Source organism: Zonotrichia leucophrys, chromosome Z, assembly GCF_028769735.1.
Source record: "Zonotrichia leucophrys gambelii isolate GWCS_2022_RI chromosome Z, RI_Zleu_2.0, whole genome shotgun sequence".
Classification (NCBI taxonomy): domain Eukaryota; kingdom Metazoa; phylum Chordata; class Aves; order Passeriformes; family Passerellidae; genus Zonotrichia; species Zonotrichia leucophrys.
In genome coordinates this window covers 39,912,763-39,934,874 of record NC_088200.1, presented here as the reverse complement: position 1 = coordinate 39,934,874, position 22,112 = coordinate 39,912,763, and the positions used below count along the sequence as shown (strand labels likewise).

Sequence of the window (22,112 nt, the reverse complement as noted above, 5' to 3'; positions counted from 1 at the left end):
AACAAGCAATATGAAATTTACAGTAAATGCCAAAGCAGCCAAAAAATATTACATGCAAAGTCTTATCTACCCGAAGATTTTACTCCCAACAAATGTAGAACTGTATAGAGAAGTGTTTACATACAGCATGAAAAGTCGGCTTCCTCTGACTGATCTAGTAGCAAATAGCTGCTGCTCCAAGATTCTGAAGGACAGAGGCAGTTCCTATGCTCCTCTAATATATTTCTGTGCCACTGTGCTCCAATCTGACTCAGGATTCCATGAACATTTTAGAATCCACCAGGGAGAGTAAGGAATGCTGTGAAATACTATGAAATAAACTTTAGGCTAACTTTGACAAGATACTTCATTTGGAGTCTCTACATACACCGGAAGACTCAATGAACAACTTTTCATGTTGCCCATGTCAGTCATCACAAGTCTTTACCATATCCCCTTCCTTTTATTTACACTTCTACTAATTGAAAAGTTACGAATTTACTATCAGGTATGAAAAGAAAAAGGCAGGTTTTTCAGCAGTCTTAGTGTCTCTGAAAATTTTCCAATTCTCTACTTCTTTTACTCTTTTATCATTTCCTGTAAAACTAAATTATTGAATTATCCTAAGTCAGTGTTTATTGCCCAGCCTACAAGTTCCAATTATTTTACCAGTGAAAAACAAACAGTGTATAGAGTTCTATACTTTGCATTAGGAAAAGAGACTGGAAAGCAAAGAAAACAACAGATAACTTTTTGAAATGAAACCATGACAAAACTAAGAAATAGGAAATGTAATTATCCAGGTTGAAATCTGTTTTCCTGAGACATACTTTTAAGAAAGTTCACAAGTCTTTACTTACACCTTTAACTGTAATAGTTCTATATAGAGCAGAAAAACAATCATGTACCCATATACTGAGGAAAAAAAAATTAATATGAAAACAAAATGTACACAAACTTTCAGAATTTTGTCCTGATACACAAGATCTAATTATGAACTTTCAATAGCATTCCTTTCCTCTCATTCCATTTCATTAAGCACTCCATTCCATAATTCCTTTAATAGTTATTAGCAAACTATAAAGCATGGGCAGTCAGGCCAAGAAACGTCCCTAGTTATTCCCTTGTTCATAATTTGCACTCTTAATTCAAGAACAAAAATAAAGGTGTAGTATTACTGAAAAGAAAACAAATTACTGAGTGAGAATCGCCCTACAGACTAGTGGTTTTTACCCCTTCGTCCTCAAACTTACAACCATCTCTGCTCCTTCTCCCAAACACTTCTGCCACCTCTAAATGGCAAAAGCCAGTACATGCTTCAGCTAAAGTGGATCTATATGCCTGCTCAATAGTCAGCAAGCTGTAAACAAATAAGACTTAGTGTTCCTACACTTTGTCTGCTTACCCCTTCACAGAGGCAATAACCAGGACTCTATCCTCTACCCAACCATCAACTTTGATGAAACTTTTGGAGACTCATTTGTCTTTCTCTGTATCAAATTTGGGTAAAAAGATTCAAAAAGTTGCTGATGAAAAGAAGCTAGGACAAGAAAGAGCAAGGGGACAGAGGAGACAAAAATACTAGCAATGAAAAGCTAACGAAGAACAAAATATTAAGCCTCATTTTCAGAAGTTTCACCAAGCTATAAGTGGCAGTAAAAAAAAAAAAAAAAAAAAAAAAAAAAAAAAAAAAGAATCACTTCAATTCTTAAGAATTCCTCAGGGTAATAATGTTGTGTGACTTTTATGTGTCTACAGTATTATGTAATAAAACACTAGGTGAGTCAAGAACAATGTTTCTCACTTTCCTCAACCCTCAAGGGCTGCCCTTCAAACACCATACATATGAAAATATTGGAAATCCTACCTTGAGCTAGTCTTTCCAGCCGTTTCCCATGCTCTGGAGGAATAGCATACCTAAAATTGACATAAAGAAAAGGATGAAATGCTTAAAGACATAATTACTACATAATGACTAAAAGTCATCATTCATGTATGATAAATATCTAAGTATATAGGAGTCAAAAATTTTGAAGACTGAAAAATTGCACAGAAAAAAATATACTAACATCTAAGGAAAAAATACAGACATTGAGTTTTGGGGGGTACAGAGGTTTGAGGAAAACTTAGCTTAGTTCTAGTTTAAATATTATATTATGTAGTTCCAAAATGTTATATTCACTATTTAAAGTCACATACATTGACAATATTTAAATATTATTACATCACCACAATTTTAAAAGAAACAAACACTTTATTTTTCTTAATGAAATGAAAAAAATGTAAAATAAGTCTAATATCTACAAGTTTAATTTCTCTGAATCTCAGCATGCTTCACAAGACACAAGTGTTCAACAGAAAAATATGAGCATTAAAAATCTCTATTTTTTCCTACAGCAAAAGCTGTGGAATAAAACTTGCCCTTGTAGAATCACTACAATTAGGGTTTTAAAGCATTATAGAAATAGACTTTCTTCAATTTACGGAATTGTACGTATCTATCCACTGTTCTTACAACAATCTATTTTTTTTTAAATTCCACACGCTGTCTGTAACAATTCAGCAAAAAATACCAAGAAACATATTATTTTTAATGTTCACTGCAGCCAAAAAATAGAAAACTATTGAAAAGTTGTTTAATTTCTGCTTCTCTTTGTTATTAACATATTTTCTGCACTTCATGGACTTACTGAATGTTTTAATTAGGATTTATTATTGACTTTACCTGTTTTAATTTGTGATATAATAGGATTTTGTTTCAGTTATATGTTGCAATAACACTGGATTGAGTCTTCTCTATTAAAAAAACATGATTCAGAAAAGAAGGAAATGTATATTCAGCTGTACATTATTAAACTAAGTTAAAATGTAGCCTTTTACTACACTGTGAACACATTTCATTCATCAGCCTTGAAAAATCACTCAGAAAAACAAGCATTAAACATCCAACTACCTCAAGCCATTATTTGCATACTGTCATGGTTTGGCACTGGCACAATGCCCGTGCCCCCATGAGAATACCCTCTCCCTGGTGTCTGCTGTGAGATGTGACCAGGAGTAAGCAAAGCAGGCTCCTACTTAGAAATAAAGAAGACTTTATTAACTAAACTACAAGAGAGGAAAAAAAACACACAAGGAAAATGAAAACTTCACAAATATATCTCCTCCCCCTCCACAACTCTCCAATACAATACATTCCCCAAATCACCAGCTCTCGGTCTTGCACCACTCTTCAAACAATCAATCCTCAGCTCATCAAGAGGAGAAGGAGTCCTTTTTTTGTGCCATGGGCTTCCCCTGGAAACACAGTTGAAACTTCCTGTGCTTCCTGTCACACGGCGGCACCGCCAGGAGATCATTTGCCATCGTGCCATGTTCCTTCCATGCCCAGTGCTCTCACCACTGCACATGGACCAGGGCGGCCTCTAGGGTCCTTTTAAGGATGCCTGGTCTCCTTCTAAAAAGGCACAGTCTCAACTTTGGGACATCTGTCCCCCTATAATTTTTGCACCCGCTGGGGCTGAGGGGTACCCACACTGAACCCTCCTGGTTCTGAGGCACTGCCCCCCCTGGAAGCAGTCTCTCTATTAGAAGGAAACAGTCCACGGCTACACAAAAAAAAAAAAGAGTCCAGCAAAAATGCCACTCCATCTTCTCCATTCCTCCCACATCTCTCTCACTTGCCCAGACCTTCATCACTCTTCTAGGAAGGGTTAATGTTCTGTAAAGTTTTCATTGTCCACAAAGGGTTAAAAGCTACTACAAGCGGCTAGACACATCGCTGCCTCCTTCCCCCCGCCCCTTTGCCGCAGGCCAGGCTGTGCCGGCAGCACACGATATCAAATTTCAAGGTAACAGTCCCAAGCACCAGCGCGCTCTGCCTCTCCATCTCCGGCGGGGGGAGTTGGCGCTGTCCGGTGTCTGGCTCCCGGTGTCTCTCTCTCTCTCCCACCCTTGGGCCAGGCCAGGCCTACCTCCCATCTCCGTTCCAGGCCTGGCCTACCTCAGGGCCGCGTGGCCTTCCCCTCGCCCTCCCATCAGCAGGCAGCTGGGCAGGGGAGGTCTGACCTGCTTCCCTCGCTGGAATCCCAAGAGACCTTCCCAGGCGAGAGCCCTGCTTTTAACCCCTGTGTGCTCTCAGAGGCGGATCCAATGTCCCAATGGCCAAACCAAGTGCCAGTACTAAAATCTGAGCACCCATTGGCCTGACCACAGCATTCCCAGGAAACTCATTTCCTCATTTCCTGTCAAACCACCACACATACACACTAAAATTTTACAATTTTACTCTATTACAACTGAAATACCTGCATAGAAGGAAGACCAGTACGTAAATCAGTGCTCTGTAAGATAAACACATGCCCACTGACAGCCCCTTCCAAATGGTATTCAGCAAACAGACTTTCAGTTTACTATGCTCAATGTTTGCAGTTTTAATCAGAATTTTGCTGTCTTACAAAAATGTACTTTGTTTCTCTCCATTTGTACTTCCAAAGTGTTTGTGACTGTTTTTCACTCCATATTACACACAGCCCAGTGTATACATACCAATCTAAACTATATGTTTGCCATCCTTCACACTCCATCAGAGAAAAATGCTGTGTATCGCATAATATACTGCACTGTATGTCTTTAAATACACAACTCCAGAAAGCAAAACATGAACAGACAGTGTTTATGTCTAACAAAAAACCTCAAAACTAGATACTGTACTTTGCTTTGACTCTAATAGAACTGGTGGTCCTTCTAAAATGTTGCTCCTTCAAAAGAATATGTTATACAATTCAATAATAATATGGATCCACATGCTTCCATTTGTACATATAAACATGAAAATATTACAAAAATACAGAAGTCAATTAAACTCTCAGTAAGTCTTCCGGAAAGACAGTGCATGCTTTAACTGGACTACAGCTATTTATTTAGCTAGTCCAAAATTACAAAGAAATACAATACATTAAATGCAAATGTATGATGAAAATGTATTTTCATCATAGTCTTCACTTGAGTTGTATGGTAACATCTGCTACTCAATCCTTTACTTCTTCACTTTCTGCTGAAATTGCTTGTTCCTCACAGCTAAGACAAGGACAAAGGAATGGAAACAGACAACCCTTGGTTCAGTCTCCCTGAAATAGTATATAAGCATTTGTATCCCACAATAAAATCAGATTCTGATCACCAAGTCAGCCTCCCTGTCTCTCTCTATTGCCAACAGCTAAGTAGATTTTAATTCTATTAGTTCACAAAGACATACCTGGTAAAGTATAAAGAGTCACCGTTCATTGATACTCTTACTACAAGGACAGAAAAAATATAGTACATATATTTACCAAGTTTTGTTAATAAACATCTTCTGAAATATGTCTTAGTTGAGCAGATCAAGAGTATTGGCAACAAGATTAACTACAAATAAGTAATAAACATTAAACTTATGTCATTAACTTGTAATTAATTTTTTTATATATATGTTTTCAAGATTAATGCTTCTTCTCAGTCGCATCAAAACCAACAAATTGTGGCTTTACTGTGCAAAAACTGCTTAGCCAGCCAAGATGATTATCAGACAAGCAGCCCTTTCTATCCACCCAATCAATCATTCTCATGTCAGTGACCAGAAACGGAATGTGAAACAATTTGAGTTCCATTCCTCCAAAGTCAGGTGTATGCAGATAATGGTTAATAGCATAAATTTCAAGCAAATTTAGTGTGATGCTTAATACTTAATCAAACTATGCTTAATACTAAACGAAGCTACTTCTCTAAATCCCATGATATAGATTGACAAGGTAAAAACAGCTGATGATTTTTCCTGCAGATTGGTATTTTTAAAATTCAAAAGCTGCAAACCCATAAAATGTTGTTGTAAGTAAACATCATCATTTTTTTTCAAAATGAACTATATTCATTGGTTTTATAACTGGCAACAGAAAACTTGCGAACATTCACAATACATCAAAATAATGCTATCTAACTCCAGGCACTGAGCTCAGAATCCCTTTTATAAGCTACTGATTTACTTTATTATCTATTTAGGTGGTTAATCTTTATTATACATAAACCTGATACATAACTTTTTAAAATATGAGCAGATTTAAATTTCAGAAACTTAATTTAGGAAGTTAATACATTTCTTTGTTTTGGAATGGGAAATGCAAAAGTCTGTTGCCACCTAAAAATGTTCCTATTTAATCTAAATATTTTAAGAAACAAAATCCTCTTCCACAAGGGAAAAACAAAACAAATAAACAAATAAAACTTCTCCTTTTCTTCTAATCCCTGACCAAAGTTCTTCCACTTTGTGAAGAACATTGAAATTAGCAAATGATTGCTCTGTTTCAAGCACGATAATTCATCCGGATCTGCTAACAAGCCACTATATTATTTGATTACAGATAACTTTTCACAACCAGAATCCCTATTTGATTACAGTCATCTCTGTGACTCACAGTATTTCTAATTTTTATAACAGTTTTCAGCAAGAAGTGTGACTAATCCTAATGGAAGCTTTACACTTTAGTCCCATTTCTGCCGTACAGGTTTGACTTCCCTGTAGTTTTTCTATGTTTATTTTGTTCTCTAGACATAGAACATAACTAGGAAACATGTCCATACCATCATTGGGATGCACAACTTCTGCAAAGGTACCAAGACTTTTCCACTTATGCTGAACTTTGCATCACCTGGCCAGAATTTGACTAGTTTTTGTCAGCTGCTGATCACACTGAAAGTTCTATTAATCCTTCCTCAGAAGGCTCTGTAAGGACCTAGCTGAACTTTCTAAATCCATTTACCTTATCACCATATTTGTTCTTAAATCATACAATGTTAGCATCAGTCTGCTTTTCCTTCTTCCCCTTTTTTGTCCATAATTTTGTCGAAAACTAGTATCAGAATGCCATCCATTTTTATCCCATCATACTCATAACCCCATCACTATTTCCCCTGCTATTGCGATTCAAAATCTGAAAGCCTTCACGCAAAATGTTTCAAAGACTTCCACAACCCCTGCTGTGTAACTCTGTATCCTTCCTGATTTTTCCACCTCATTAAGCAAGATGAAAAGGTATTGATACACATTCTATACCAGCAAATCCATAAAAAATATTCTAGTCACAGCAATCAAGAGGTAACAGTGAGGTTGCTCAAAGTATAAATTTCATGCAACCTAGAGATCAGATTCATTCCCATCCTATATCCACTGAATAGAGCTCATGAACCTAAATCCCTGATTTAGTTTAACTGTCACAACAGATTTATTTCCTCTTACAACCTAAATAAACTGTCAGGTTCAGTCTCACTCTCCTAATCCATCTAAATTTGGCTGTCTAAGCATTCTCTCTTTAACAATCTGGTCTCTTTTTCTTGATATAGTCACAAAGATGGAACTATCTCCTCTTTCTGTACCATTTATTCCTACTTACTTTATGACTGACCAACCCTGCAAGGCATCTTGTGATTTATGAAAGAATTACCAAACAGGAGAGTTTTTTTAACATAATGTATTGTCTCTTGCCATTTTTAGTCTTCAGAAAAGCTAGGAAGCAAAGACCAGATGGAATGTCACAGAAAACATACAAATTGATACGTAAATTATTGTTCGTATCAGACTGCAAGTTTTAACTGTGCCCCTTTCCAGGGGAAGTAAAAACCTACTTCTTAGTGCAGAAAATAATTCAGGCCTTCACCATCAGATGTAAAAGGTGAATGAACTGAGTACAATATTTTAAAATACTACTTTCTAAAGTAAAACAATTAATCCTCTACACATCTTTTCTTCTTTAAAATAAAATAGGAAAAAACTGCCCTATTATTATTATATTTTAAATACCCACAGTGCCATGAAGATAATTACCTACTGCCTGATTAAGAAAATCTTCCTTATATTCATTATTATTTTTCTTCAAGAAGATTTATATCATCTCAACACTTAAAAAAAATTCAACACACTGTTTTTCACAAGTCAGGTAACCAGAACAAAGAGTAAGCCTTGCTTTCAGATACTTAATAAACCCAGAATTGTTTTCAAAAAATGGGAATGTCTTACTCAGATTTTTTATTTATAAACTTATAATGTAAATTGAAGCATTATCTATATTTTACCCCAGGATATAGTACATATATTAATAGTATAATATTTCTTCTAGTAACAAAAATCTGATCTCTGCTAAGCATTAATTTTCAAGAGCACTTTAACAGCTTAACATGACAAAATTCTTCGAAGTATTACACAAAACAAAAATAAATCATCTTAAGACCTATACCCCTGAAACTATAATTCCAATAGAAAAAAAATTTTACAACAAATGCCAGAGTGAAGGAATTTTTAGTAAGAGGTTTATAAATCCCATTACAAAAAACACCAATATCAAGAGATAACTGAATTAATAACCCACACTACCAATCACACCAATGGTTTGTGTTGCTAATAATAACTTTATCTAATAATAATTTTTTCTAAGAAACTGAGATATAAAATGAGGTAGCATTTGCAAGGTACCTTTCCCCTAAGAATGCAAAGAGAAAACTGCAGTAAAAATTCTTGCCTAATAGCAAGTAAATTTAAGTCTCTTTCCAGTAAATATTTCCCCACCATACTCAAATCTCTTCTGACCTTATATTATTCTATTTCAGGGCTTTTAAGTTTAAGTTCCTTCTTCTCTTTTAAGATATTGCCTCTTTAGCAAGTTAAGAAAAATCTATAAAATTAATGTATGTATTATGTTACCCATATTATGTGTTACATAAATATATACATAAACACCTAAACAGCTGTAATCCTAATTTTGTAAATTATCAGACACAACTTCCTCCCATGTTTCACTTGAGGCAGTCAATGAAGGAATTGCTATACATAACATAGAACTACAGACTTGTCTCTGTAACACTTGAAGTAAAAGTGTTGACAAGATGCAATGCAAGTTAGCCTATGCCCAAACACTGCAGAAAGCTTCAAATTCTAGCCAAAAGTTCTAATTGTGACTCCCAGATGGAAATGGCTGTCCTTTCACAATTCAGAGAAAATACATTGCATGTTAGCTCTCTGAAAGAACAGTGCATCTGTCTTGAAGAACCACATGTACAACCAGTAAAATCAAAAAATATGTATTACTACTATGTATGTCAAGTTATATTGCTCCACTAAGGATTGGCAAATCAGTAGAATTAAAGAGCAGAAAATATCTTTCATAAGTATCATAAGTATCATTCAGCTTCTATCCCACTTTCTTGAAAAAAATACTATACTAATACCATGTTAACACATTTTACTGATAAACTAACTTTGCATGAATTACAGCATTCCTCCAGTAACAGAGACATGTGTAACGTGTAAATAAATCTTTAACTGTTTTTTGTTCAACTTTTTTATAACGCTGCATTTCTTAAAAATATGGGCCTATGTGGTACAGAAAATGAATTTGTATCCACCACTATTTCTTCAAAATATGAAGAGGATGGTGTTTAATGATTTTGTTCATTAGAAGCATAAAAAGTATCGGTAAACTAGAAAAGCATTTATCCTGTTATCAACTCACACCTCCTTCAAAAATAATTAAAGAAGCTTTCCTAGCTTGTTCCCATTGTATCTAAGGAATTCAGAGTTTAAGTACTCTACTATTTGGAATTTCACAATATGCAGTGAGTTTTTCTTCAAACAGCACTTTTTAAATTCCTCAGAAGCAGAAAACAACTTTATGCAATCATCATATTATTTACAATTGTCCTATCATCTTCGAACATTCTGGAATCACCTACCTTTACACACATTTTTTTAAAGATATTGATGATATGGTTAAAAGACTTTCTGTATGTTTAATTCAAAGAAGCAACCTCACATACCTAAGTATATAATTTATCAATTTCAGACATGGACCTGCTTTACTACAATAGGTGGTATTCACCTTCTCTGCCTTAACTCAAGAGATCCATTACATAAGCAAAGCAGGTAAACATAAGGCACTGATCTAAGAGTGAGCACCTGACCAATTTACCACATTCACAGAATAAATACATTATAGGTATTTGAATTTTGTATGGGTATAAAAAAATAGTGATGTTTTATGGAATTACAAGCTATATATTTTCTGTCCATGTTCAGATGACTAGAAACTCCAATAATTGAACTATGCATAACTTATCTTTTGCATATCTTTCTAAACTCTCTTCACAGATATTCTGAAAAAAAAATATTTTAAGAACAAAAGGAATTTATTTGTCTTATATACTTGGGATACATGTATATCACAGTGTATTAAACCAAACTGCCTGTTAAAGCTGTTCAACCAAATATCTAAGATTACAGAGAAAGGACAGTAGAAGTTTCACATACAGGAAACTTCTCTAGCTCTGAATCTTATCTCCTACAGCTGAGTTAACTGTAGAGAATATGACTCTAATTCAAAAAAGCAATTAAATACATGTTAAATACAAAATATGGTACATAGCCCAAAAAGGCAACACAAGCAAAAACTGATTTCAAAGAGCTCTTTCAGAAGTTCCTCAAATACACTTGGGGTTCCCAACATATTAAACTTCTCATATTGTATCTTTCAAATATTTTTCTGTTGAACTCAAATAAGTCTTATGTACTCATCTGTTTTCCCTTTAAAATAAAAGAATATATCAGTGTGATTTCCCAGCATTATGAGCTTACAAAACCCCTCACTGAATTACTATCTTAGCTTATTAGTAAAGCTTGCCACTGTGAATCAACCATAACCCATCTGTTTGGTTTAGTCAGCTGAAATAAACAGAAGTCATCTTAAAAAAAAACCGACAAAAACTTGCCATGACTTTGGCTCCCCGAAATGGAGATAATTAATACTGTAGAGATCCATGTCCTCAGTGTGCCATGCAAATGTTGTTTTCCACATGCCAAAATAAAGATATGGTGTATTTACACCTTCAATAGAAATTCCACACTCTTCTCCTACAACATCCAATATTGTATTAAGATGGGCAATATTCCATTCCTCAATACCCTGAAAAAGATACATAATAAAAATATTACTAAGCTTATAAAGCAATGCAATTTCATATAACAGTCCCAGTCAAAAGATATCCACTTGATGTAGCCTTTCAATAGACTGTAAGCATTTTAGAAGACAGCTGAAATTACTTGAAAAATTCTCTTGACCTTAATCAGTATAATATCAGGTTAAAAGTCTGAGATGTTCAGAGCAGAAAGAGAATATAAAAAGTTCCTATCTGGTTCACAATTTAAAATCAAATCTAACATGAATTGAAACACCATACTACATTTCTGTACAGAAACGTACAGAAAAAATAGAACTAATAGCTGCAGACAAAACCTTCAATGAGTTGACAGCTGGAAGCCACTAAGTTTTACAGGACCTATCTATGCTTTTTTGTTACTTACAAAGTAATACCAGATAGTATGAAAAAATAATTTAAAAATTATTTTACATGCATAAATTTACCATTTATCTGGAAAGTTTGAAAACCAATGTGATCACTTCACTTCAGATGTATTTCTAATCATACTGATGTACTGCATAAGAAATATACAACAGAAGAAATCTATTGATTTCAGGGGATTTAAGCTGTTTCCCTATGTTATTCCCCATAAAATTCATATATTAAAAGTCATTAATAAAGCAATACATGTAGCTTTTGTTGCATTCAGATTCAACTGCAAACTGCAATTCTAATTTCAGGTAATACAGCATGTAAGAGACAGTATAAGCAAGATCAAAGCTACAAAATTGAGGAGAAAAAATTAGACTTCATTATAACAGCAATTATTAGCACCTCCAGGGAAGACATTAGCTGGTGCTCAAGCACTCAGAAAACCAAGAAATATAATCAAAACTATTAAAAACTCAATTCAGACAAGTTTTATTGGGAAGACAGCCTCTAAGGACACTCTTAAGCATGAGCTGTTCTGCTCAATCACTGAATCTACAGGTCTGATAATCTCACTGGGGTACGAACCGATGGCAGACTGCAGCCCTGATGCAGTTGATTAAGATGATGATATTTAATAACTGGACAGCTGGAATAGTAACAATATGGGCTAAAGCAAGAAGTCAGGAAAATTTAATATTCTCCGTTTTGAACTGTTTTCTGAGATTTTTATGTCAAGCATGTTATTATGAAGCAGTTAGAATTGATAGACAAGAAGGTAAACTCTGTATGAGTTGAGACTTCTCACTAAACAAGCACCTCTAACCACCTGCTTTGGATATTTCATTTATTAAGAAATACTAAATTACTTGGAATTTTACAAATGAGTAACAATGTTTAGAGAATTATTTAATTTCAAACAGTATTTTTTCTTCTTTTAAAATGGAAGCCTTGGGCATGATGCATTTGTGAAACAAAAAGGCACTTGAAATTTAAAAAGTAGAAAAAACCCAAATTTATATCCTAATAAAAGAAAAAACACCAATCTGAACTGAAAAGAGTAGACACTTGTAAAATCTGCACCTTTCAAATATAAAAACTGGCAGCAGCAAGTTAATACAGCTGTAAAATAAAAAAATTGAAGTAATAATTTTTAAGTAATAAGTCCTCAAATTAATTTTTAAAATTTTTTTTTTTAACCAGAGGAAATTTGTCCCTGTTTACAATTTTGCAGTTTATTTGGAGAAACATATTAATACAGCAAAGAGCAATGATTTAACCACAAATACATATAGGATTAGAAGAAAACAAGAAATACTTGGAAAAATCAACTGTTAACCTAAGTAGCTACTCTAACAGTGGCTAAACAGTGTAAGTACTGTAGCAACTTGCACTTGAAGATTTCTTCAGACAGAAGATGTGTTATCTTTCTATTTAACAGTATTCCATGGGTTTTTTTACCCATTATTCGTCCCATCGCAACATTTCACCCATGTAAGCTCCTAGTAACCCTAACATCTTGAAATCTTATTTTCTACTAAGAATTAAGTAATAGCTAAGAGAATTTTTTTTTAAACAATACATCTCATCCTTGCACACTATGTCAAATCATATCACAACTAGTCACAAGCAACCTGCTGTGGATCTACCCTCAAACAAAAGCAATTCCTATCATGGAGATCAATCCTAGAACAAATAACTTGCTTCAAATACTGAACAAACAGTAACAACTTCTACACTCAAGACAGATGAGCTACTTCCTTTTCCTAAAGACTATTTGGACAAGTATTCTTAGCCTGAAAGAAAACGTTCACTGAAACTGGCCAAAACACTAAAATCACACTGATTAATTTCAACTCCTCCTACATTCCTTAGACTTAAAACATTAAATCAGTTTCATATTTAGGCCCAGACTGTTATAAGTAATTATTACAAATTATTATTAAAGATGTTACATTACCTCACAGATATTTTTTTAATATTCAAAAACATTAAGTAAAATGCTTATATGATTTTAACATAAAACACTGATTCTTATTTTTACAGTAGTTGTATAACCAGTTTTAGATGTAGCAATTGCAATGTACACTAAAAAGATCCCAGCTGTAAAAGTTTTTTTTAATAGGTCAATACATAGCCATACTTCTCAAATTTTAAGTATATTTTTGCAGGTTATGCTATATTTAATAACAATTGTTGGAACAGCAGTACATATATTATTTGACCATGACATACATCTGGTAGTTTCTTACAAATACATGTAGACATTGTATTCAATATTATGAAAATACAAAATATTTATTCTCCTCAGAATATCATAGTACTACCAGAATATTGTAATAATTTCAAAGGAATATGTCAAGATACTATTTCTAATTTATCCACATTTCTGATGGTAAATTCTTTAAAGAATACCTGTCATCAGTGACAACTGTACCACACAATCGAATACCTAGAAAAATTTTATTTTTTAGCAGTTTTCCTTCTATAAGATAACAAACAGGCTTGAAACACCTTACCAATTACAGTCATTGCTACACATTTTACACTTACCTTGTACTTCCTTAAAGAAATATTATAAGGTACATAGTATTTATATAGAAGACTACTATTCCAATGTTCATTCATTTTGAAGCTGATTCAAACTTACTGTAAATTACTATAAAGAGTTTTTATTACTCTTTAACAGCCTTTGCATCTGCTTTTAATGCAATGTGGAGACAAAGTGAGACACTTGACAAGCATTTCTTATCTGAACACCTGCACACTTTGGAAGGAGTTGACCCATCGTTTTCCCAAAAACACAAAACATGATGTTTATCTCAGCACATTAGTAGAAAGTGAAATTCACAGTTGAAAGTTCTAACCTCTTTGCAAATAAGAATAAAAAAAGCTTCAAATGCAAAGTTTTATTAATTCTTAAGTACTTATAAAAGTGACACAGTGCTAGTCTTTTCACTTTACTTAAACCAGTCAACACTATCATGAACATGATTTCTGTATGCATACATTATTACACACAGTCCTTTTTCAGTATTTAATTTTTCCTTTGATTATCTCACAGATTCATCTCAATATTAATCTGGTGAACAAGGTATCAGTCGCACAACTAAGACTGAAGAGCCCTTATTGCTAATTGTAAAAAACCCCAAACTAAAGAGGAGTAAGAGACAGAGTGAAAGGAACAAAACAAACATTTGAGAAAAATTTGTGCTTGGTAACCCACTCCTCTCTCCACATAACCATTCACTCATATCAATGAATACAATAAAGCTAGTGCCAGGCTTTTACTGTGCCTTGGAAGTCATTAAAAAAGAGGAAGAAAAATGCTACAAACAAAATCTCTACATCATAAACACACAGACTGGGAAATACTAACAATCTCCCTCATTAGATTGTTTTTACTTCTCAGCATTTCTTAGTCATTACTTTTTAAGCCCCCTTTTGAAGGGCGGGCAGGTAGATTCTTTGGAAATCACACTAGAACCTAAATTACTGCTCACATTGATCTCAATGACGAGTAGATCACAGAAAAGGACATAATAAATAGAAGGAAAATAATAATTTAGGTTGGAAAAGACCTTTAATATCATCCAAAACCACCATTAACTTGGCTCTGCCAAGGCTAAACCATGTTCGCAAGCGCCATACCCACAGGTCTTTTATACGCTCAGGGATGCTGACAAAGGGGCCCTGCTAAGCCTCATGCAGATGTCCCTAGCCAACAGATCCGTCCTATCTAGATTCCCCTGCAGAGCCTTCCTGCCCTCCAACAGAGCGACATCCCACCCAATTTGGCATCCTCTGGAAATTGACTGAGGGTGCACTCATACATATGATACCCCCACCTTATACATGGGTCAAGGTAGAAATTAGGAATTGTCCTGTTAGGAGAAATAAAACTAAGAGGAGAAAAATGAAAGTAAAGTGTGTCTTTCAGACAGCAGCTGAAGAGAGTGGTGAGAGAGACACAAAACAGTATTTATACATGCTTCTTCCAAACATGGTTTTTCTCTGCAGAACAGCAGATGCCATTGTCAGCACTGAAGTCAGGCATGTTTTATGACTCACTATAAACTTTAAATTGGCCACTTTTCTTTGGAACTACATTTGAAACCAAGATTTCCACCGCTCCCCTCTAGCTAAGTCCACATAGGGATCATGTCTTTTCTAGAGTTACCAACACAGACACTCTCCTACAAAGTACCATTAAATGTAACAGCAATTAGAATGCAAATAACAGAATAGTATTTCCAGCAAATCTTCAATCTTCTCAAATGATAGAATTTATTTTCTATAAGCTCTATAGAGTGCAAAGAACACTTGTTTTCATAGATTATTTCCATATTCGTAAAGACTTAATCTGAGTACAAAGCCACCAAATAATAATTCAGACATTTTAAACATATTCTGGAATAATCCCATACTACAGGGATAAAAATGAGCCATTGATGGCAGCTGTTAAAACTTCAAAGCATGCACTTATAGCTTTGTTTCTTTATTTCTTTGTTTTCACTTTGGTTTGGATTTTTGGGGGTCTTTTGGGCTTTTTTGGTGGGGTCTTTTTCTGTTTCATGTAACACAGTCTTTAGAAAATTTTGCCCCATCTTCCAAGTCCCTCAGAACTTATCATCCTGTGGTCTAAAAAAGCAAATGCTACAAAAGCTATAATTTCTCTGGCACAATGCCAACAAGGTGCTGGCTTTCACAAACTACAGTAATGCTTCTTAAATTATCTAAATAGCAAAAATCAAGGTTCCATCATGCTTCAAATACAAATGCCTCAATAAAAAATTGATTGTCACCAAGTGGAAAAGAAAATATAATCGGTGAACTGTTAAACTGATTTACAGAGCACAGCAGTATTTCTCACTAATTTTGACGGCTCACATACGCATAGGTGTCACATTTTCCTTAGGTTCCTAGTAGATTTTACCTGGAATTCTGCCAGATATTTACCTTAAGTGTAACATCTGTAACACACTATTTTCTACAATATGTATTTTGTAAAAAGTATGCATTTGTTTTGTTTCTTGCAAATAAGCTGCCATGACAAACTAATCTCACCATACGCTTTCTCCTGAATGCTGCCCAAAAGGTCAATGAGCTGTGTTCATCTCCTTTTCCCAAATAAACACAATCCTGAAGGAAACGGAATGAAGACATGAGAACAATCTCAAATTTCAAACAAAATAGAAAAGATCCTTCTTAAGACTATCTTCAAGCACTATGACAAGAAAAATATTAGTTGTGCAAGAACACCATCTGCTGGCCAAAAACTAACTGCAGTAAAATTATTCTGAGAGACAACATATTGATCAGTGGCACCGTAACTTTCTCACTGACACTTTGGTACCAGAGTATATTCCTTCTTGTCCTCTAAACACCAAGTGGGTTGTACACCAACACTTGACTGTCACATTAAGTGCTCAATCTGTCAGATTCCTTAATGTCAACTCCTTTCACTAACATTTCTCCTTTATTATTTACTTTTAAATTATACCCATTTTATTAAAGGCATCAAAGTTTCTCTATTCTACCTTTTATTGCTTTCTTCCCCACTCACTGCAACCTTTAGTGCTTTGTTTCCTTCTCCTATGCACTTAACATCTGAGTTAGGATCCCTGAATGCTGCTTTTCTCACTTTCCTCTTTGATTTGACCTCCCTTCCTCATCTTTCCAAGAGTGTAATTCTGTAAGAAGGAGATCTCTGACCTTCTCTTTGACCAATCAGCACTTTCAAATTGGGTATTACTGCATTCATTCTCTTTTCATGGGAAATGTTGTTCAGGCAAGAGTAAACTGAGGTACTCAAGACAAAAAAAAAAAACCACAATCCAAAAAAAGCATACCTTTGTAAAAAGTTATACCATAAGGCATTATCTACCAACAAAAAAGACACAAAGATCAGAGAAGAAAAAGGGCAAGCTTCTATTTCTTGAAACATTTTTTCTGTGTCTTGTGTTGATCTTCACAAAGCAACAGCCATCTGGAATGTCTCTCCACAGAAACATTACGAATTAGAATCTTCAATTATTTTCTAAACGATTTCTTAAAGCAGCTATGTGGACACACAAGGGAATTTGAATTTGCCTTCTCTAAACAACATACCATTGGACATTCTTAGCTGTCTTTCAAAGATCACATAACTCAGTGCAAGAACTGAACTGCCTTCAGCCATATTGGCTGACTGTATTTATCTCTGGACAGTCTTCAATTTGTCTTCTGTGAAGAACTGTGAAACACCAGGAGAGCCCCAGACCATCTGCCACAGCAAAATCATACTTTTTTTTCCTAATGATTGGAAAAGGCAGATACATAGAACATGAAATAACCCAAGAACTTCACATATGGTACTTTCTTTTAATATATGTTTGCCCTGTATTTCTTAAATCCTCAAATATTTTCTGAAATGCTAATATATCTTCTCCTAGTCTCATTACTTAAATAATGCTTTAGAAATCTAGTTCCTGTCTTATTTACATAGCCTAATTTATATCAATGGATATCTTTAATACTTTGGACAATGAGATCTGTTTTAAAAGTCCTTTTATCATCCATGGAGATCTTGACAAGTTACCAGAAAAATTAATTTCTAATTGAGAGGTAAACAATATGAGTTAGTACATTTCCAGGAAACTGCAGACATTCCAAGCATGAAGTACAGCTACCAATATTCCTCAGTAAAGAGATATAAAAGATTCCATCTTTAAATTTTAAAATAAAACTTTGTTAAAATATCTCTAAGTGTCCACAGATACACACAGGAAACATACATATTACAACATTAATAAACAAATAATTAGGAAGATATCTCAAAGTTCTGGAGAGTTTGAAGTGAAGAAAGGGAAGAGTCATGATCAGGAAGAGCAGCAATATTCTACTGTCTAAGGACAGAACTGTCTGACTCTTGCAGATGTAGAGGTAATTTCAATCTTGGAGGCTTTAAGGAATAACACAAAGATTTCAAAAGACAGATTCTCAGTCACAAAGCAAGAGTGTATCTTCTAAGTAGAGTAACCTTTGAAAGAGGGCTGGAAGGGATAAACTTCATAAAAAACTATGCATACTTCATCATAAATGCTCCCATTGATATCTGCTCCATAAATAGGTGCCACAAAAGTCAAGTTCTTCCAGTATTTACGCTCCAGATCTTCATAGTCTACATATCTTGGAGTGCGGTATCTGCAGAGAAAGAGTTAGGCAAAGGTTCATCACCATCTTTCAATAATGGACTATGCTTCTATGCCATGGACAACAGACTATGCTATGAACCTTCTAGATGAAGTCACTTTATTTCAAATACTCTGAAATGGAAGAATTACCAGTTGTCCTGACTTCTTAGTTTCATGGTTAACCATATCATGGAAACCTCCTACCTGACAGCTACAGTAACTAAACTCATCCACCAACCCACACAATATTTGCTTCAGTCTCCAGCAGCAAATCAGCCCATTTACCAACCATCCTTAGCCTGAGCTCCTCCCTTTTATTTCTCTTCTGTAAAAAAAGACACATATGCAAAACACAATTAACAAGTATTTATTTTTTTCCTACCTCACTACCAGCTCTGCAAAAACTCAGATATAGGTCCTGTACAATCTTGTCTCAGAACAATGTAAACTAACTCAGCCATGCAGCCATCACAGGCAAAACCAACACTTTCTTCTTCCTGCCCCAGAAAACCCTTTCAAGAAAAGCTGTGTTTCAAACAGCTGATACCAGAAACTTCTACAATACAGAGAAAAGAAATATTTAAGAGGACTTTTCACTCATTTATAGCAGCACAAGATACATAACACACACTTGCATGCTTAAATATAATTATGTAAATACTTTTGAAAGGTTACTCATGTAGCCTTTCAAAATCTTGTGCGAACAACAACACACTTCCAACAGAAACATCTATCAACAGCTGTGCCTCAGGATCCTTTGTCAGATCTCTGTATTTCCATATATAAGTCTTCAGAAAAGAAAACATACTCCCCCCATTACTGCAACTCTAAAACTACAGTTTCATTGTAGAATTGCCAGTATGTTACACTGAACAACTGGAAAGAAAATCCAAACATACAACACTGAGACCAAGTACATTTACATCATGTAATAACTCTGAACAGAGACCAAAAAAAAAAGAAAAAAACAAAGCTAAACACATCTTAACCAAAGCATTCTCAGCAACAGAATTGTTTTATTATTTCTAATGATAGCTCCAGAAATCAGATTGTATTTCTGTTGGGCTCTGAGTAATACACACACATTAACTCCTTGATTACAGAATGCAGATATGTTCCTGTTTCCTAGGGGTCAAGTAGAGAAGCATTTTGGTTCAATGGAGAGCTGCAAATGTCTAAACAAATAAAAGATTAAATACATTAGACTGAGTACACTTGATCCTTTTAAAGGCAACTGTGATTTAATTTAGATGCTCATGGCCCTTCTCTCTTACCCAAAGGAAATAGGTTACATGCTAATGCTCAAGAAAAGTGTCTTTAACAGAGAAGTCATCTACTTTAAGGAACAAAATTATTTTTATGGGACTACAGAGGCTCTCAGCTACTTGACAGTTCAAGAAATATCGACTACTGTAAGAGTGTCATAGAATGTTATGTGACACATTTTCTCAAGAGCAGTGACAAATATTTATAAAGACCTACTACTAGTAATAGACAGGAAGTCCTCCCAACTGTTCTACATTTGCATGCAAAATTAACTTGCCATCTGATTTCAGTAAAAACCATAAAAATTGAAATCAGACACGTTTCCAAAATATATTCCATTATGAATATAATAAACTTAACAAACACTATGATACATATGAAAAACTTCCCGGCATTTCTACATTAATCAATTATTTTAAGAAATTAGTGTACCTGAACTTATTAGGAGTTAATAAAATGTAAACTTTAACATCTATGAAAAAGTATTATTGAAAATCACATCAAATACCATTTGGTCATATGATTTACTCTCATCTCTAATATTTATTCAACAAATAATTTCAAGAACTACAAAAGAGGTTCCCATGGAACATTCAGTAAGCAGCCTCCTTAAAAGCTTTAGATGTCCTAGTTTTTCTTGATCTTGATAACATCTTCTATACTTATACCTAATTTCTTAATTAACCTATAGTAGAAACTTGCCTTCAAACTAAGGCAGTATTACCTTTCTCATTCAACTGTCTTTTCTTTCTAAGATCATTTGACTCATATTCCAGAAACCACTTCCCCTCAGTTTTGAGGAGATAGTCAAGTAAAATATATTCTTGTTCTGTGGCCAAAATGACAGGCAAGAATTCCTTCTGTCAATTCCCTCTTCTTGGAATGCTCAACAATTTGAAACATTGCAGAACAGTGCCCAGCCCTTCACAAACTTTTTTTCCCCTTTCCATAATATTCATCTTGCCATAACAATAACACTGACATTCACTAGGTACCACTGAGTTGTCTTAGATTAATGCAAAAGCTTCTGGATTGGTTATAAAAGATATTGGAGTTTTCAGAATTACATGGTGATAGGCCATTCTAGTATCTAGGAATTAAACATTAATAGGTGTAATTAAATTAAAACTCAGATACACATCTGTATCATCTTCACTATTTTCTATATCTTCTGGAAGACAAAGGAAAAAAGGTAGACAGAAAGCATTACATCTCAGGTTTTTCAGATGCTTTCTTGCTGCCATGGCATCAGATGCTTTCAACAACAAACACAAGCAATACTTACGCTGTGATACCCTTCCATACCTTGAGAGACAGGGAAAAAAGTGAAAGAAATCACCAGCAGCCTTGCACAATTCAAAGAAACCACAACACGTGAAGATAAATATTAGTCTTAATAAGCAAGAGTACCTACTTGTCACTGTTGGCTAAATCCCTGAACTCCTTCACTGTCATGGGCTTTTTCTGAATATTGTATTGTGTGAAAAGTCCAGACTGGCCAGTGACCATCTGTTGAATTGGAGCAGGAATCACCAAATCTTCAATATCATCATAATGCTTTCTCGGCTTCCATTCCTTTGGTGGGATAACCTTTACATACAAGAAACAAAACAGAATGGCACAGTTGCAATAACAATTCAAAGCATCCTGGAAAAAAAATTGAAGAAACAGTTGAATATGCCCACATGATCAAAGGAACATTTGCGTACCAGCTGTCTCACATTAACTGATACTGTAAGTACGCCTAAACACTGTAAAAACCCATTCAGAACATGCCCAGTATCACCTCAATGCACAGGCAGCAACTCACCAATCTACAGCAATTCTTAGGCAATTGTGCAAAAATACACATTTATAATAACAGAGTTGATATATTTTTTCCAATCAGAAAGCCTTATACCTGACAAATACTTTGCAATCCATAACATCATATACATTTAGTGTTAAAAAAATGTATGGATGTTGCATTTGGAGATATAGTTTAGAGGTGAACATGCAGTAAAAAGTTGGGGTCAAGGATCTTAGATGTCTTTTCCATACCTAAAGATCCAAAGATATAAAATTTTTGTCCTCAATTAAAATAAAAGTTCCTAAAAAACCTGTCAGCCCACTGTCTAAACATTATTTGGTATAAACAGTATTTATAACTCTTATTTTTTTAATGAAGAATGGAAAAATAGAGCTGTTTTATATTTCCAAATCTGTTCAATTTACTCCCCACAAAACTACAGGGTACAGCTCTATTACAGTAAGCATGTGCACTAATTTAAATACATTAGTTTTATAATTACATTATTTAATCCTCATAATTGAAGATTAAAGCTA

The 22,112-nt window shown here is 34.5% G+C and overlaps 1 protein-coding gene across 3 annotated transcripts in view; it reads right to left on the bottom strand.

The window, feature by feature from the left end:
* The window catches only part of KDM4C (lysine demethylase 4C), a 243,700-nt gene that overhangs the window by 205,079 nt on the left and 16,509 nt on the right, over positions 1-22,112 (bottom strand). For all 3 annotated transcript variants that reach the window (XM_064736290.1, XM_064736292.1, XM_064736291.1), the window contains exons 3-6: positions 21,202-21,377; positions 18,417-18,531; positions 10,768-10,961; positions 1,847-1,896 (exon numbers count right to left, since the gene is read on the bottom strand). In XM_064736290.1, the coding sequence (XP_064592360.1) occupies positions 1,847-1,896; positions 10,768-10,961; positions 18,417-18,531; positions 21,202-21,377 (535 nt within the window). The remainder of the gene's footprint in view (positions 1-1,846; positions 1,897-10,767; positions 10,962-18,416; positions 18,532-21,201; positions 21,378-22,112) is intronic.